Raw genomic sequence first — 18,838 nt, 5'->3', positions numbered from 1 at the left:
GGACTTCCTGACGGGCCACTACCAAGTGGTAAAGGTAGGAAACAACACCTCCACTTCGCTGCTCCTCAACACAGGGGACCCACAAGGGTGCGTGCTCAGCCCCCTCCTGTACTCCCTGTTCACCCATGACTGCGTGGCCACGCACGCCTCCAACTCAATCATCAAGTTTGCAGATGACACAACAGTAGTAGGCCAGATTACCAACAATGACGAGACAGCCTAAAGGGAGGAGGTGAGGGCCCTGGCAGAGTGGGGCCAGGAAAATAACCTCTCTCTCAACGTCAACAAAATGAAGGAGCTGATCGTGGGCTTCAGGAAACAGCAGAGGGAGCACGCCCCTATCCACATCGCCGGGACCACAGTGGAGAAGGTGGAACGCTTCAAGTTCCTCTGTGTACACATCACTTACAATCTGAAATGGTCCACCCACACAGACAGTGTGGTGAAGAAGGCGCAACAGCGCCTCTTCAACCTCAGGAGGCTGAAGAAATTCGGCTTGGCCCCTAAGACCCTCAGAAACTTTTACAGATGCACAATTGAGAGCATCCTGTTGGGCTGTATCACCGCCTGGTACGGCAACTGCACCGCCGGCAACCGCAGGGTTCTCCAGAGGGTGGTATGGTCTGACCAACGCATCACCGGGGGCACACTGCCTGCCCTCCAGGACACCTACAACACCCGATTTCACAGGAAGGCCAAAAAGATCATCAAGGACATCAACCACCCGAGCCACGGCCTGTTCCCCCCGCTATCATCCAGAAGGTGAGGTCAGTACAGGTGCATCAAAGCTGGGACCGAGAGACCAAAAAACTGCTTCTATCTCAAGGCCATCAGACTGTTAAGTAGCCATCACTAGCCAGCTACCACCCGGCTGGCTACTCAACCATGCACCTTAGAGGCTGTTGCCCTATATACACTACCAGTCAAAAGTTTGAACAAACCTACTCATTCAAGAGTTTTTCTTAATTTTTTACAATTTTTTTACATTGTAGAATAATACTGAAGACATCAAAACTATGAAATAACACATATGGAATCATGTAGTAATCAAAAAAGTGTTAAACAAATCACACTGAAGCATGCATGAGAGCACCAGCTGTTCCGGATGACTATGTGATCACGCTCTCCGTAGCCAATGTGAGTAAGACTTTTAAGCAGGTCAACATTCACAAGGCCGCAGGGCCAGATGGATTACCAGGACATGTACTCCGAGCATGTGCTGACCAATTGGCAAGTGTCTTCACTGACATTTTCAACATGTCCCTGACTGAGTCTGTAATACCAACATGTTTCAAGCAGACCACCATAGTCCCTGTGCCCAAGGACACTAAGATAATCTGCCTAAGGACACTAAAATAATCTGCCTAAATGACTACCGACCCGTAGCACTGACGTCTGTAGCCATGAAGTGCTTTGAAAGGCTGGTCATGGCTCACATCAACACCATTATCCCAGAAACCCTAGACCCACTCCAATTTGCATACTGCCCCAACAGATCCATAGATGATGCAATCTCTATTGCAATCCACACTGCCCTTTCCCACCTGGACAAGAGGAACACCTACGTGAGAATGCTATTCATTGACTACAGCTCAGCATTCAACACCATAGTGCCCTCAAAGCTCATCACTAAGCTAAGGATCCTGGGACTAAACACCTACCTCTGCAACTGTATCCTGGACTTCCTGACGGGCCGCCCCCAGGTGGTAAGGGTAGGTAACAACACATCTGCCACACTGATCCTCAACACGGGGGCCCCTCAGGGGTGCGTGCTCAGTCCCCTCCTGTACTCCCTGTTCACCCATGACTGCATGGCCAGGCACGACTTCAACACCATCATTAAGTTTGCAGACGACACAACAGTGGTAGGCCTGATCACCGACAACGATGAGACAGCCTATAGGGAGGAGGCCTGGCCGTGTGGTGCCAGGATAACAACCTCTCCCTCAACGTTACCAAGACAAAGGAGATGACTGTGGACTACAGGAAAAAAAAATAGGACTGAGCACGCCCCCATTCTCATCGACGGGGCTGTAGTGGAACAGGTTGAGAACTTCAAGTTCCTTGGTGTCCACATCACCAATGAACTATCATGGTCCAAACACACCAAGACAGTCGTGAAGAGGGCACAACAAAGCCTATTCCTCCTCAGGAGACTGAAAAGATTTGGCATGGGTCCTCAGATCCTCAAACAATTATACAGCTGCACCATCGAGAGCATCCTGATTGGTTGCATCACCGCCTGGTATGGCAACTGCTCGGCCTCCGACCACAAGGCACTACAGAGGGTAGTGCGTACGGCCCAGTACATCATGGGGCCAAGCTTCCTGCCATCCAGGACCTCTATACCAGGCGGTGTCAGAGGAAGGCCCTCAAAATTGTCAAAGACTCCAGCCACCCTAGTCATAGACTGTTCTCTCTGCTACCGCACGGCAAGCGGTACCGGAGTGCCAAGTCTAGGTACAAAACACTTCTCAACAGCTTCTACCCCCAAGCCATAAGACTCCTGAACAGCTAATCCTGGCTACCCTGACTATTTGCACTGCCCCCCATGGCCCCATTCATTATTTCCTTTACACGGATCAGTCGTCCTGGTCCCTTTGCAGAAAAACAGCCCCAAAGCATGATGTTTCCACCCCCATGCTTCACAGTAGGTATGGTGTTCTTTGGATGCAACTCAGCATTCTTTGTCCTCCAAACACGACGAGTTGAGTTTTTACCAAAAGGTTCTATTTTGGTTTCATCTGACCATATGACATCCTCCCAATCCTCTTCTGGATCATCCAAATGCACTCTAGCAAACTTCAGACGGGCCTGGACATGTACTGGCTTAAGCAGGGGGACACGTCTGGCACTGCAGGATTTGAGTCCCTGGCGGCGTAGTGTGTTACTGATGGTAGGCTTTGTTACTTTGGTCCCAGCTCTCTGCAGGTCATTCACTAGGTCCCCCCGTGTGGTTCTGGGATTTTTGCTCACCGTTCTTGTGATCATTTTGACCCCACGGGGTGAGATCTTGCGTGGAGCCCCAGATTGAGGGAGATTATCAGTGGTCTTGTATGTTCCATTTCCTAATAATTGCTCCCACAGTTGATTTCTTCAAACCAAGCTGCTTACCTATTGCAGATTCAGTCTTCCCAGCCTGGTGCAGGTCTACAATTTTGTTTCTGGTGTCCTTTGACAGCTCTTTGGTCTTGGCCATAGTGGAGTTTGGAGTGTGACTGTTTGAGGTTGTGGACAGGTGTCTTTTATACTGATAACAAGTTCAAACAGGTGCCATTAATACAGGTAATGAGTGGAGGACAGAGGAGCCTCTTAAAGAAGGAGTTACAGGTCTGTGAGAGCCAGAAACCTTGCTTGTTTGTAGGTGACCAAATACTTATTTTCCACCATAATTTGCAAATCAATTCATTAAAAATCCTACAATGTGATTTTCTGGGAAAAAAATTCTCAATTTGTCTGTCATAGTTGACGTGTACCTATGATGAAAATTACAGGCCTCTCTCATCTTTTTAAGTGGGAGAACTTGCACAATTGGTGGCTGACTAAATACTTTTTTTCCCCACTGTATATTTGAGATTCTTCAAATAGGCACCCTTTGCCTTGATGACATCTTTGCACACTCTTGGCATTCTCTCAACCAGCTTCATGAGGTAGTCACCTGGAATGCATTTAAATTAACAGGTGTGCCTTCTTAAAAGTTAAGTTGTGGAATTTCTTTCCTTCTTAATGTGTCTGAGCCAATCAGTTGTGTTGTGACAAGGTAGGGGGGTATACAGAAGATAGCCCTATTTGGTAAAAGACCAAGTCCATATTATGGCAAGAACAGTTCAAATAAGCAAATAGAAACAACAGTCCATCATTACTTTAAGACATGAAGGTCAGTCAATCCAGAAAATGTCAAGAACTTTGAAAGTTTCTTCAAGTGCAGTCACAAAAACCATCAAGCGCTATGATGACACTGGCTCTCATGAGGACCGCCACAGGAAAGGAAGACCCAGAGTTACCTCTGCTGCAGAGGATAAGTTCATTAGAGTTACTAGCCTTAGAAATTGCAGCCCAAATAAATGCTTCACAGAGTTCAAGTAACAGACACATCTCAACATCAACTGTTTAGAGGAGACTGTGTGAATCAGGCCTTCATGGTCGAACTGCTGCAAAGAAACCACTACTAAAGGACACCAATAATAAGAGGATATTTGCTTGGGCCAAGAAACAGGAGCAATGGACATTAGACCGGTGGAAATGTGTCCTTTGGTCTGGAGTCCAAATTTGAGATTTTTGGTTCCAACCGCTGTGTCGTTGTGAGACACGGTGTGGGTGAACGGATGATCTCTGCATGTGTAGTTCCCACCGTAAAGCATGGAGGAGGAGGTGTTATGGTGTGGGGGTGCTTTGCTGGTGACACTGTCTGTGATTTATTTAGAATTCAAGGCACACTTAACCAGCATGGCTACCACAGCATTCTGCAGCGATACGCCATCCCATCTGGTTTGGGCTTAGTGGGACTATAATTTGTTTTTCAACAGGACAATGACTCAACACACCTCCAAGCTGTGTAAGGGCTATTTTACCAAGAAGGAGAATGATGGAGTGCTGCATCAGATGACCTGGCCTCCACAATCCCCCGACCTCAACCCAGTTGAGATGGTTTGGGATGAGTCGGACTGCAGAGTGAAGGAAAAGCAGCCAACAAGTGCTCAGTGTATGTGGGAACTCCTTCAAGACTGTTGGAAAAGCATTCCAGGTGAGGCTGGTTGAGAGTAGGTGTTCTAAACTTTTGACTGGTACTGTAAATAAACATGGTATCACTGGCCACTTTAATAATGGAACACTAGTCACTTTAATAATGTTTACATACTGCTTTACTTATCTCATATGTATATACTGTATTCTATTCTACTGTATTTAGTCAATGCCACTCCGACATTGCTCGTCCTAATATTGATACATTTCTTAATTCCATTATTTAACTTTTAGATTTGTGTATTGTTGTGTATTGCTAGATACTACTGCACTGTTGTAGCTAGGAACACAAGCATTTCACTCCACCCGCAATAACATGTGAACAATAAAATGTGATTTGATTTGATTTGACCAGTAACTTTATGATAAAACTTTATCAATGTAGAAGCAACAGTCATTTTTTCATACTTTGGTCATCATACATTGATCTGGTTTCATCCAAATATCACTCAATTTAATGATAAACTTTATTCTGAGTGTTCACGACCTTTAATGTTACGGTTCTGTGAAACAAAAAAGGGTGTAGGCGAGAAATCATCCATCTCATTCCTCTTGGCTGTGGGTGGGAAGCCATTTGAAGCGCCTGAGACACGGAGGGATGATGCCATGTGGTGTTTGACCGCAGACTGGTGCCAGTCTCACAGACAGTCTTGTCTTATCGTTTCTGAGTTCCTTGAATTAACTACACGCTGCAAACCAAGCTGCACTAAATACTACTATGCTAGCCTGGCAAGTAGGCCTCCTTCACATATACATACACTAACACACCTGACGAATCAGCAGATTTTGGCTGGCAGGGAAGGGTGGCATTTTTGACAGCAACTGTTGAGAGATGTAGGAGGAAGGGAACACACACACCTCCCTACCGCAGAGAGACTGTCACTGGGTTTCCAAATTAACTTGTTGGGCCTGTTCATCCAGACCTGTATTTCACTTTCACAACCACTGATGATGATGATGACTGGTGATTGGCTGACCTTTGTTTGGACTTGTTTGGCTGTCATGTTCTGCCATGTTATGAGGTGTGTAGTGTGTATTGTGTAACCATGGAAACGTGAAGATACCTGTGTAACTTTGACTCACACTACACTTAATCTTCTTGCTGACTCCGAATAGACCTACCCAAACCTGGGACATGCACGTGCACAGATAGGGCTCTACCTCACATGCCCCTTTGCCCTTACAGTCTCCAAAGTGCCCTTTTTGGTGGTGGTATTATTCCCCCAAAATGTTGTTTTTTAAAATAATTTGTTTGTCATTGTTGTTATGAACCCACTGCCCGCAAGTCGTCGTTAAATTCTCATCTATGATTCAGAACCAAAGAGTGGCTCTTCTTGATTGTTGATCAATGACCAGTCATCAGCATTGGCGCACATATCCAGATTAGTGACCAGAAAGAACTTGTTTCATTTCTTCCAGTTTTTCCTGGCAAAAACAGAGTAGGCCCACGTTTATCATCCATATAAAATACAGTTTAGCAATCTACTACTGACTCATCATAGCCAGAACAACAGGCTACCTGGCGATTTGATTGATCATTTTCATATTTCAGATAGGCCTAGTTTGAGTGGCTACTAGCGTTATGTCTAAAGATAAACTGCGGTAACATTGCACTGCCTTCAATATTATGGGATGAAGATGTAACATATTCTGGCTAATTTATAATGATATTTGTGAGGAAAAACAGGGCTACCCGGCTGGCAACGAGCACTCTGCGAGTAGGCTGCCCTCCAAAGTGATGGTGTGGTGCAGACAGAACATGATTTTCCATCTGATCCTGTAACCCCCACTAAAACAAGTAGGCGGTATGATTTTGTTTGCTCTGGACTCCAGAGAAGTGACATGATATATCCCTAGTTGATATTGGCTGCTGACATGGATTACTTTCAGCTCCAAATGCAGGTGTAAAACACAGTGTTTTCTGTAGCCTATCTTGCGTTTCGAAATGCATCACGGTTTATGGCTGTAAATGCAGAGATTGTGCGCATGTGCGTGCGTGGGAGGTTGCAAATTGTGTAGGCCTATGGCTTCTTTTTGGGGTTCACAGGTCAAAAAGTTTGAAAACCACAGGGATACATGATAGTTGCAACAAATGGAGTTGGGTTGGCTATAGTCATGGTAGACTATAGTATTTCTTACAATCTTCTATTTTGACTGGAATTGTGTTGGTCATTGTTAATAAGTGCAGCATTTATTCCAGTTCAAAATAGTTTAGCAAGATACTTTACTCATCAGATTGTGCTGTTTTCCCCTTTTCTCATAATAATTGCTCAACAAGTCTGTGACATTGGTTGCAGAAGTAGAAAAATGTGTGCCCTTTTTTATGTTTGAGCACATGACCCCCAAAAGGTCGGTGCATGGTGAACCCCAGTGCCCTGACAAAACAAGACTGTTGGAGGAATATGTCACCCATTTCTATGGTCAATCTTTTGGATATCACATCACTCAGTCAGCCCTCATTGCTACAAAATCTCCATCCCTAATTATAGACCTGACAGGGCAGACAAGTACCTATAGTTATACTGATGTATGTCACCACACTGCATCTTATCACAATCACTGATCAGGCTTCCCCGGTAGCCTCCCCTCTCTCTCCCTTCTCGAGCTTCTCTGTGACTCGGGCTGTTCAGCTGCGAGCGTGTGAGGGTGAGTCAAAAAATGCGGCGGATCCGGCGTTCAGTGACATTGCACTGATTGCAGCCAACCGTATATTTGTGTCTCTCTCTCCTTCATGGCAGCCGACCGTGGTGGCGCTGCGCCAGAAGCAGACACCCACCCACTCGCTCACCTGCGAGCAAACAACGCAACGAGCAGGTCTTTCAACGACCTGTGGAGAAGGGAGTGGTTGGTTGTTAGTCATAGAGTCAGACGTTGATGGGCTGTGGGCTTAAGGGTTTTGGAGCCTGTTTTCTTTAGTTAACCTCTCCATGGCCATTGATAGGCCCCTACCGCAGTTGTTAGGCCCATATCTATAAAATGTGTGAGGGGTTGTGTGTAGTTGGGATACTATTGCTTAACATTTAGCCACTTTTATTGTCCAAGTAAGCTCCTGCTTAAACCTCAAATATCGGTTTTGGTCAATTAAAGGCCACATAAAAAGACGCATATAACAAGACGTAAGAAGTTGTGCAATTACTATTGGATGTGGTAACTTTTATTCACAGCATTACTTTTCTGTGATGCACAAATCCTTGCGTAAACGATGTGTGTGCGCACGGAGCATGCGCGGTTGCAGAAAGGGTGCGCTAAGAGGGTGTTTGCTCTGCCCTGCTCTGCGTGCGAGAGAGGAGTGGTTTCTAGGCTTCCCGAGGAATGCAGGTAAATAATACGCACGATACGTTTCCATGACAACTTTTGATGTGGTGAGGTTTCCTACAGCAGTGCTTACTAAAGAGAAATAGGGTTTACCTTTGTCTTTAGATAACCCGCAATCTCCTACTTTGAGTGCTGATCATCGACACATTTAGAGAGACTCAATGAGGCCAGTTGCTGCGAGTTCATTAGGATAACTAAAAGCAGGATAGATTACATAACAGCAAACGTTTAGGGTTAGGATCCTAGAATAAGAGGAAAGTTAGTTGAAATGTTGTTGACAGTTACTGAACATGAACATCTACTGAACATCTTACAACATACTGAACATCTAACAAACCATCTAAAGTAGTAGCCTGCCAAATTATTATATGAGTAAGAAATGTGTCAGACAGCATCAGACAACAACTTGCTTGAGGCAAATGTCAACTTGCACATAAAAAATAACTGAGGGTATTTGTACCCGACCACCTGAGTCATAGAGGAGACTGTTGTTTGCTTACAACTTCTCGTAATTCTTTAAAAGTCACACCACCAGAATCTCCCACGCACTTGTTTAGCCCCTGCGCACCAAATCCATGGCAACCACTTGTTGAAGCCTCACTGCCCTTTGCTAAGAGATTGGATGAATTCTACCAGAAATCCTCCTTCCTACATACACCCCACCCCTACACCTCCCTCACAACAACCTCACCAAAACCAACCCCCATCTGAATGCACAAGGCGCACAAGCTGGCCCTTATCTAACTTCCGCAATACAGGGGCACTTTATAAGGACTTTTGTCCAATTATAGGCTATAGATCACTAAAATAATGTTGTCAAACGTATAGGCCCATATTTGACAATTTAAAGATTCCTATAGCTACACAGTTCCACCACTGATGCCAAAGAATTGGTGCAACAAAATATTCTCCACACACAATTGATTAAAGTTTCTCTTTCTTGCGAATGTATTTAGGAATAGACCAAGTTGTTCAACTGTCCAAATGCTTGGACCAAATTAATATTCCGAGGTGTGCGTGTGGTTATGGGCCGGGGCTATTGTAGTGGGGGCCAATTTACTAGCTTTCTTGTCTAGTTTCACAGCCCTAAGTTGCCAGGGAAACGACAGGCCATGTTGGTAGAGCTGGTTCCTGAATGTCAGATTGTCATAGAGGGAGAGCGAGCGAGCGAGAAGGGGAGGGGGGGGCTTACTCCCCCCTCTAACGCACTCCACTCCACTCATCTCTTCCCCTAGCTACTCTCCCATCCCCTCCCCTCTACCCTGCGATTAGCCTGCGCAGGCTCTTCAATTTCCATGAGAATGGCGACGGGCGGTGAAAGGGTTAAGCCTGAGCCGGAGAAGAAGGGGCGACGAAGCCCCCCGAATGCAACGCTAATTTTCTGCTCGGCGGGGGAGCGAGAGAAAGGGAACAAAGCTCTCCGGGGGAGTCGGTGAAGACTCCGCGGCTTTACTATGTGCACCTGCGAGCTCAAAAGCTACTGACAATGTGCCTCCGAAACGGACAATTACGAGCCGGGCCAGCCACCCGCCTTCTCTCTGGAGAGGGGAGGGATGGGAGGGGGCGGGATTTTAAAAGAAGGGTATAAGAGAAGAAAGTAAATGATCGACCCTAAATCATTCTACACCACACCACTCCCCTCCCCCCCCACCGGCACCCCTCTGTTCTTCTCCAATCTCACAAAACTTTTTTTGTCTGACTCCCTCGAAAGTTTTATTTTAAGCATCCCCAAGCATAACGGTGTCCACCTGTGGTGCCACTGTTTAAACGTAAACCCAGCTCATTTTGATTGAGCGCGTGATGTCAGGCCTGCGATTGTTATTTTGTGTAATGATTGCCGCGGACAGATGAGGTATAACTCAAACAGCTGAGCTGCCAAAGCTGAATAGGAGCAACTGAAAATGTGTTGTAAAACATTAGCAGGCACCTTTATATGTAACAAAACAAAAAGCATAAAAACGTAAATCTATTGGCTTGCTTTAACTACTGGATTAAGTTAGTATCCCTCACTTGAATGAATTTATTGAAGCCTGTATTAGGCTATGTATTTAATTCTGAACTTTGACCGACAAACTAGGCCATCTCCATCGAATTATAAAACCGGCTCCAAATGATTCCCATATCAAAACCTTCTCATTTGAATCGACCTCTCAATCTGACGTGTGTAATCTGTGTATTATGCTAATTGGCACAATTTAAATCTATACTGGGTCAGACATTTCCCATTTAGAATAGTTTATGGTGCGTCATCTTATTGAAAAGACTAGATTGCAAAATAATGAATAGGCCTACAAGAGTGCATTTCCAAAAGTCAGTGAACAATTTTATATAGCCTAGAGCAGCGTTTCCCCAAACTCGGTCCTCAAGGGGTGCACGTTTTGCTTTTTGCCCTAACACTACACAGCTGATTCATATAATCCAAGCTTGATGAGTAGATTTTTAAAAAAATCAGCTGTGTAGAGCTAGGGCAAAAACTCAAAACGTGCTCTGAGTTTGGGAAACCCTGATCTAGAGAATAAAATAAGTTGTGGTTTAATGTTCCAAGAAACGGCTGAAAGCCTGCAACAAATATTTGGAGACCAGTTTTTTTTTATTAATACTTTTGTCATCCTTGCCACAGGTGAACATGACAGTTTAAAAAAATAAAAATATTCAAAAAAAAACTTAGTATCAGGCCCTTAAGAATATTTATACACCATGCACAAAAGTTGCAAGCTTTTTTCCCCTCACTATATACAACCAGGATTGACCTAAATAAAAATACAGCAAAAAGTTCAGTAAAAAAAAGTTCAGTTTTACACACTTGGATTGCAATGTAAACATTAATGCGTTTCATTACTTTCAAATAAATTAAAATTTTTAACCCTACCTCAACTTAAGTTATTAGTAGTGACTAATTCCCATTTCAATGCAAGCAAGTTCTTGTTAGTGGATTGCACAATACTAGGAGACTGTCAGAACATGACCAGTTCTATCCAGTGTTAGAATGGTTCTAGAATTAGAATGGTTCTACCACTTCCATAGCCTAGATCACCCACTTTTACTATATAAAAACGTTTTAGAAGCACTGTTGACTAAATGATCATAAATGTGGGTTAGCAGGGGTTGTCAAATGAAGAAAAATTAACCCAAGTCTTCAAGCAAGCAACTTTTGAGAACTTTATGCCAACTCCTTTTATAGAATAATTAAAGGAAAATGTTACGTGTATCTGAAAATACCTTAAGCAGACAACTCAAACACAAAATGAGAAGTTGGATAACTTTGAGAAGTTTATTGTAAAATAAAATGATTTGATTCTCTACCGTTAGTTACCCAGGCAGAGTGTCATAACAGTTCTTGGTTGAACAAGTCTGTAAAAAGTAAAAATCCATACATACAGTTGCCGAGCTAGTGAACATTAAAGTGTATTTTGTAAAAATAAAAATAAAACTAGCTAAAACTTTGAGGTGGAGTAAACAATTAAATGGAATGCAGCATTTGAATAACAGTTAAGAGTACTTGTATGAACAAAGTTAAAACCTGCAGAATACAACAGAGGACATTTGAACAGTAAGCACTATAGCAACTTGGGACTTTGCCAGCAGCGTAACTCCTAACATTTACAAAAAGGGTCCAAATCAAAATGGCAGACTAACAAACAATAACATGGTGTGTTAAAACTCATTGCAGGAACAAGGCATAATGTTAACTTTAAACCATGCTGTTATGTTAAACATTTTATACTTAAACCAAACTCAAATGCATTAGTATGGGGTTTGGACATAAGAGTCACCACATACCAATGAAGTTGAATTCAGGTAGAATAATTTTGTATACTCATTTCCATTGTATCCAGTAAACTCATAAGATTGTCCAACAGACTATACCATGTCATCCGATGGGATCGGATTGGCTTTAAAAACAAGAGCACTTATATAACCAAGAGGCCATACATATATATATATAAAAAGTGTCACTCTTCATTCAAGTTATGTGCGTTTCTCCCTCTCTAGTTCACTTCACTAGCAGGCGTTTAGTTGATTTTTCGAGATGATCCGTTCTGAGGCAGGCCCCATTGGGCCACTCACACACCCCCAGTTCTGGAATCAGAATATTTTCAACCCTTGTGGCAGGTCATGTGATTTGTATGTCACTGGCCCTAGGAGGACCTTGATTGGCTAACCCGGTTGCCAGTGTGTTGTGTTCACATGGTGGGGCCCCTCCATTGTGGCTCTCTGTCTGCATCCCAAAGGGCGCCCTATTCCCTTTATAGTGCACTACTTTTGACCAGGGCCCGTAGTGCTCTGATCCTAATTGGTGCATTATGGGTAATAGGGTGCTATTTGGGACACAAGTCGTGTCTCCCTCCCGGTTGGTTTGGTTTAGGTCGTGAAGATTACCCATCAACCCAAGGGGGTCGACGCCACCGTGCCAATAGGAGAATACAATGGAACATTGTGAACATTATAGAGTCATGTATGTTGTAACATGCATAGAGCCTGGGAGTTTTTGAATGGAAGATGTCAAGGTCAGTTTTGTCAAAGAGAGAAAAAAAAAAGATGTACACTTAAACGTTGCAATCATCATGGAGAGAAGTAAAGATCGTATGTACAATATAGCAGTCCTTCATAGTTCACAGAGAAGGGACAGGTCTCCGTCCAAACAGTGGATGGGCGACTGAACAAACCACCCAGTCTTGGGACAGGGGACGGGGCGGACGACGAAGGGATTCTAGTCAAAATTGCGGAGGTAGAAAAATAACCTTTCATATTAAGTCACTGCTGTTTATAATGCAACACGGGACCATCGTGAGTGGGTCTGAGGATGTGGTGTTCAGTTCGGGGGGTGCGTTTTAACTTGTGTCCGGGCACACCCAACATCAGTCCCAGACACTACCAACACCGGCCCCTAGATATGAGTGAGGGGAACGGTCCCACTGAGATAGTGTTGCTGGACACTGTAGCCTCCTCTCTGGGCGGCCGGGTCACTGGTGTCCCCACCGGGGATGTACATACTGATCATATCCCTCAGGTCCCCTTGGAGTGGCCCGCGGTGGAGGTTAGTTCCACCAGTCGGGGAGTGTGACACCGGCTCTGGCTTCACCATGGACATGACTGGGCTGGGCTGCTGGGAGCTGCTGCTGTAGGACATGGGGCTGGGGAGGCGAGAGGTACGGTTAGTGACTGGACAATATCAATGTTATGCCATGCAATGCCACAGTGTGACATGCTACAGTGTAAAGTGCTACGATGTGACATTCTGGGCCATGCAACTGAAGTTGAATTCAGGTAGAATTGTAGCATATATAGAACAGACCCATTACACTAATAATAATAATAAATAATAATAGCAACTTTCATAGCACTATTCATTACATAAAGAATCTCAAAGCGCTTTAAAGCATCAGATGGAAGGTTCTGTAACATTGCTTCCTCTTGAAATAGCCTCAAACTCAATACGCTGTAATTTGCGATTCAGTGGGTTTACATTTACGTTTTAGTCATTTAGCAGACGCTCTTATCCAGAGCGACTTACAGTTAGTGAGTGCATACATTTTTTATACTGGCCCCCCGTGGGAATCGAACCCACAACCCTGGCGTTGCAAGCGCCATGCTCTACCAACTGAGCTACAGGAGGGACTATAGCTATAATAAAAAAAAAGGGCTTATTGATTGAAAGACCAACCCATCTGAATAAAAATGATTATGTTGCATAACAGGCTTGACTGATGTGACCAATAGAAAATAACTTCCAGTCACCCTGCAGACTGACAGACTTGATTGATGTGACCAACAGAAAAGGAACTGCCAGTCACCCGAAGGGAGAGCCCTATACACGTGATGGAATTCACCATGTTTACAAAAGGCATGGGGCTTGGGCCTGGGCTGGGGACAGCTAGGGCAGGTCCAGACTGGTTAGGCCACCAACATGACTACTGCACTGGGAAGTGAACGACATTCTCATTTAGGCTCACATCTAAATCAGAATTCACCATAAACCAAAGAAAAACTTCAGGAGAGAAAATTTGAAATATCTTAAGACTGAAAAGGAGTTGGTTAAATGTTAAGAGTATGCTTTTTTGTTTCGTTTTAAATTCACTGGCTTCTCTAGAAGAGGTCTGGGAGAAGGCACTGAAGCGGACTAGAGGATTGTGGGTAAAGGACCACACACACTCCCATAGTGGGCCTCTTCACATGCTCATTCCATAGGCCTGAAAACAAGTAAACAACCTACTTAACCTAAATTAAACTCAAACGAATAACCTATTTAATATTGAGTAAAGTTCTGAAGACAAAAGGTATAATATTTTAATTAATTAAAAGTTAATTACAGTTCTAACTTAAGGGTTTTAGGCCTATACTGGTCCTTTGGAAAAAATAATAAAAATAATAATATCATTAAAAATGTGCAGTATATTTAGTCTTCTTCTGAAAAAAAAATTGCAAAGAGAAAACAAACGTTTTGGCTCTGTGATCATTGTTGTGAGTCATGACATGGGTTATAATGAATCTTAATTTCTGACACGCCAGCAGATCCAGTTTTGCAACAAACAGATGACAGATTATCAGATTCACTTGTGTGAGTGTGTTGAAGTGTTTGCCCATTTGATTGACTAAACTATAATAACTCAATCAACTAGGTGAAAACATTGTAAAGTGGTTATCCCACTGGCTATAAGGTGAATGCACCTATTTGTAAGTCGCTCTGGATAAGAGCGTCTGCTAAATGACGTAAATGTAAATGTAGGTGGGATAAAAAAAATACCCTTCATTATAAAAAACATTATTCTAATTGTCTAATAGATATTTTAACACAACTAAAACGAAATAGGATAGGTAAAGCCTACAAATATTGAAATAGGCCTACTGCAATTGACAACGCAGTAAAAAGCAAAAGTAATGATAAAGGGTTTAATAATTTCTTGGCTTTCAGAATAATCAACCACAACGTATTATTGTGCTGTTGTAATTAGGCCTAGGGTAGCCTATACCCGAGACCATTTAATGGGATTAAGCAATTGGTTTTGATTATTGGAACATTGATTCGTCATCTTCAATAGCCATAGCCTTCCACTGTTTCACTTCGAGAAAGTGAGTGCCTGGTTATCATTACAGACATCAAGTGCCTGGTTATCATTACAGATATCAAATCTTCCAATTCAGATTTTACACATACACACAGAGAGAGAGGCCATTCATAGCAGGATACAAACGTTCAAGCAAGTGTTGAAGTAGACCAAGGTTTATGAGGGTGACCTCTTCAAGCTTATAATACTTAATAAACCAAATAACAATCGAATGAAATGCTCAATTTAGTGGAGCTGATGTTGCCTGGGTGTCCACAATTACAACGGGCATAATGGAAAAACAAGAAGTACCCGCAAACCTTTTAACTTAAAACTATCATTACCTAAACTGGAATTATGTGTAGTCCATGTGCATGTGACGCTACATGTTGTCCCTCAAGTCATTTAACACCAGAACATGTGGAAGAATGGAACAGAACATAGCCTACCTGTAGGTGTTGGCTCCATTCATATACGTCTGTGCTGCCGTCATGGCCTGGGGGTACTGGAGCGCGGACAGGTCGTAGCGGTGCAGCTGCTGAGTGTAGCCGAGGGCCTCGTTCTGCATCCCCGCGTAACCTCCCGCTGGGCCCCATCCGTAGCTCTCCATTCTAGCGCTCCCACCTTGGCCCTGCGCGGCCAGCAGGTTCCCGGCGGAGAGAGGGTACTTCGCCATCTGGTTGTCCTTCTTGAGCAGGGGCTTGGTCTTGCGCCGTGGCTTGTACTTGTAGTCGGGATAATCCTTCATGTGCACTGCCCTGAGGCGCTTGGCTTCGTCGATGAACGGCCGCTTCTCCGCGTCTGTAAGCAGCTTCCATTCGGCGCCCAGCCGCTTGCTTATCTCAGAATTGTGCATCTTGGGGTTCTCCTGGGCCATCTTGCGGCGCTGGCCCCTGGACCACACCATGAAGGCATTCATGGGCCTTTTGACCTTGTCCATGGGGTCCCCGCCCGGAGGGCATACGGATTTGGACCCCGGGTGAGAGTTGCCAATGTTACCGGTGACCGGGGACATGCCCTGGGAGGTTTGGTGCTGCTGCTGTTGCCCAGAAGGCTTCAGCTCGTGTTCCATCATGTTATACATTGTTGTTTGGAACTTTGAAAGTGTCTCAGTTCAAAATTGTATAAAAGTAAACTAAACCGTCACAGCCTCTGCCGCCTGTTATAGGCGACTTTTGGCCGGGTGGTTTTCCTGTTCTGGAACGACAAGTGGAAGCCGAGAGCACAAAGTGTTCCTAATTAACTAATAAGAACACAGAAGACACACCCGATTCGAACCACGGGGATTAAATTACGAGTTGGCGTGTAAAGCGGTCATTACCTCAATCAAGCGAGAGAAAAGTAAATTCAAAAGTTCGACGAATTGTTTGAGCTGTTTTAAAAAACAAACACTACTTCGTTCAAACAGTAGGATCTCTCTCGGCGCAGTTACAGACAACCACTTGTAGCGCTTCGATTCTCTCAAACTGAAGAGACCTGCGTGATGACAAAAAGTTATTCTTCCCTTTCACTCCTGCGGTTTTTCAGAGACAATTGTATTCCAAGAGTCCTGACCAATCCCCGAGCGCGATGGGCTTCCCCCGTGCGCGTGCTCATTTGCATCAACATATGGGTGAGGCGCGAGCTGCATGTGCTGGAAGAGCGGGGCACTTGTTGATGAGCAATAGGAAGTTTGTGAGATGGACGGGGTGCTTTTCAATGAGAAAAAGTAATAACCCCGATACACCCATTCAAAAGTGTGAATTTAGCTCCAATTATTATAATGTAAAGTTAAAAAATCATTCGATGGTATTGGTAGTTTGACACACAGCGTGCGCATGGATGGGTGTGCATAAAATCCGTCTACTTGCTGTGCTTCCATGATTAGGAGTAAAACACAAAACATGTAAACAGATTATATAACAGATTACAGATTATATAATATATTTTAACACATTTAATCGACATTTCTTTCTTGATAATGTCAAGACAATTTAAGGCTATTGCATAGGAGGCTACTTCCATTGCTCTTGTAACCACAACAACAAAGTCCACAACAACAGCAAACAATTTTTACCAAACGAATCAACACAGTGTGTTGTGTCAGAGTGTGTCTGCTGCATTTTTTCTAGACGTCTGACCTCGTTCAAACGATTGTTAGCCTATAAAGACATTCGTGGCTTCTATACATGGTATTGATATGCTTACAATGGCACACAGAATTCCCGTGGGGTTCCATGAGAATGAGGTCTGTTGGTTCAGCCAAATAGACGCTTTTCTTATGCTGGAGTTCCAATGGAATACCGGTAGGTCAATTTTTTCCCAAACCTACCAGGGGCATTCTGGCTCTCTATCAACCCAGTACCCAACTTCATTCTTCCTTTCATACCATTATTTTTGAAAGAATAAAGACCAGTCCTCATTCAAGTGATGTCTAGCAGATAGATAGGGCTAAGCTCCTCTCCAAGCTCCATCAAAAGGTCAGATAAGGACAAATCATTTCCCACTGGGCACAGAAGTCAATTCAACATCTATTCCATGTTGGTTCAACGTAATTTCAGCTGGTTGGAATCACTTGATTTCATACATGTGGAAATCTTTCTATAATATAGACAGACATAGGGTATACATAGTAAATTGGTGCTTTCATTTGACTAATATGTTCAAAGCACTTTTAAAGTGATTTTCAGTTGGCTACTTTGAAACAGGTCATGGTGTGGTCAGGTCACAGTAACATCTTTAGTTGCTCAACAGGTGAGCCAGTTTCTGGGAGAGTTACCTGTTTGACACCTGACTGACAGACATTATAAATCTCTCTCTCTCTCTCTCTCTCTCTCTCTCTGTTTTTGGGTCTCAGTGTGTGCTTGAGGGGCAGGTGTGTTGAAGAGTGTTTTGCGTAGCAGGTGTGTGTAAGTGTGTGAGAGGGAGAGAGTGTGTTAGATGCAGGTCTTTGTCATGTAAGCGTGTGTTTGTGTGTGTTATATATATGCCTATAGAGTGCAGGTGTGCTGAGTGAGACAGTTTCTGTGAGAGTGACCTGGTTGGCACCTGACTGACAGACATAAATCTCTCTCTCTCTCTCTCTCTCTCTCGCTCGCTGTGTTTGGGTCTCAGTGTGTGCTTGAGGGGCAGGTGTGTGTAAGTGTGTGAGAGGGAGAGAGTGTGTTAGATGTAGGTGTTAGATGCGGGTCTTTGTCATGTAAGAGTGTGTGTTTGTGTGTGTTTTGTATACGCCACTAGAGTGCAGGTGTGCTGAGTGGGGGAGACAAGCTTTAGAGAGTGTGTGTGTATGTGTTTGCGTGTGTGTGAGAGAAAGTGTGTGTGTGTGTTTTCTGGTGAAGCCAGGTGTTGGTCTCTGTTGGTGACTGACAGTAACGCCCAGACACCAATCAAACAAGGGATTGTGGGGCTCCACTCTGCCGTTTCTGTTTCCAAGACAACCCCCTTAGGAATATTTTTCAACTCTCTCTCTCTCTCTCTCTCTATCTCTCTCCCTTTCTTTCTTTCTCTCTCTCTCTCTCTCTCTCTCTCTCTCTCTCTCTCTCTCTCTCTCTCTCTCTCTCTCTCTCTCTCTCTCTCTCTCTCCCTCTCTCGCTCTCTCTATCTCTCTCGCTCTCTCTATCTCTCTCTCTCTCTCTCTCTCTCTCTCTCTCTCTCTCTCTCTCTCTCTCTCTCTCTCTCTCTCTCTCTCTCTCTCTCTCTCTCTCTCTCTCTTGACTCTGTCTCTTTTTTTACATTCAGTCTGTTTTTTTTGC

General features: G+C 44.0%; 1 protein-coding gene across 1 annotated transcript; it reads right to left on the bottom strand.

Moving 5' to 3' along the window:
- Positions 1-11,315: 11,315 nt before the first annotated feature.
- On the bottom strand, positions 11,316-16,618 carry LOC121554299 (transcription factor Sox-19b). The gene is made up of 2 exons (XM_041867795.2): positions 15,554-16,618; positions 11,316-13,193 (listed from the first exon to the last, which is right to left on the bottom strand). The coding sequence occupies exons 1-2, from the start codon at positions 16,186-16,188 to the stop codon at positions 12,947-12,949; spliced, it is 882 nt and encodes a 293-aa protein (XP_041723729.1). The 5' UTR covers positions 16,189-16,618; the 3' UTR covers positions 11,316-12,946.
- Between the last annotated feature and the right edge of the window lie 2,220 nt (positions 16,619-18,838).

Source organism: Coregonus clupeaformis, chromosome 39 (genome assembly GCF_020615455.1).
Source record: "Coregonus clupeaformis isolate EN_2021a chromosome 39, ASM2061545v1, whole genome shotgun sequence".
NCBI classification, from domain to species: Eukaryota; Metazoa; Chordata; class Actinopteri; order Salmoniformes; family Salmonidae; genus Coregonus; species Coregonus clupeaformis.
Note: the sequence above shows the minus strand (reverse complement) of the source record. Positions and strands in the feature narration are given on the sequence as shown.

Excerpts from the sequence above, each read along its gene's own strand:
- LOC121554299 (XM_041867795.2), bottom strand. The coding sequence starts at position 16,188 with ATGTATAACATGATGGAACACGAGCTGAAGCCTTCTGGGCAACAGCAG. Across the intron at positions 13,194-15,553 it reads AATGGAGCCAACACCTACAG|CCCCATGTCCTACAGCAGCA; the intron begins GTAGGCTATGTT and ends TCGCCTCCCCAG.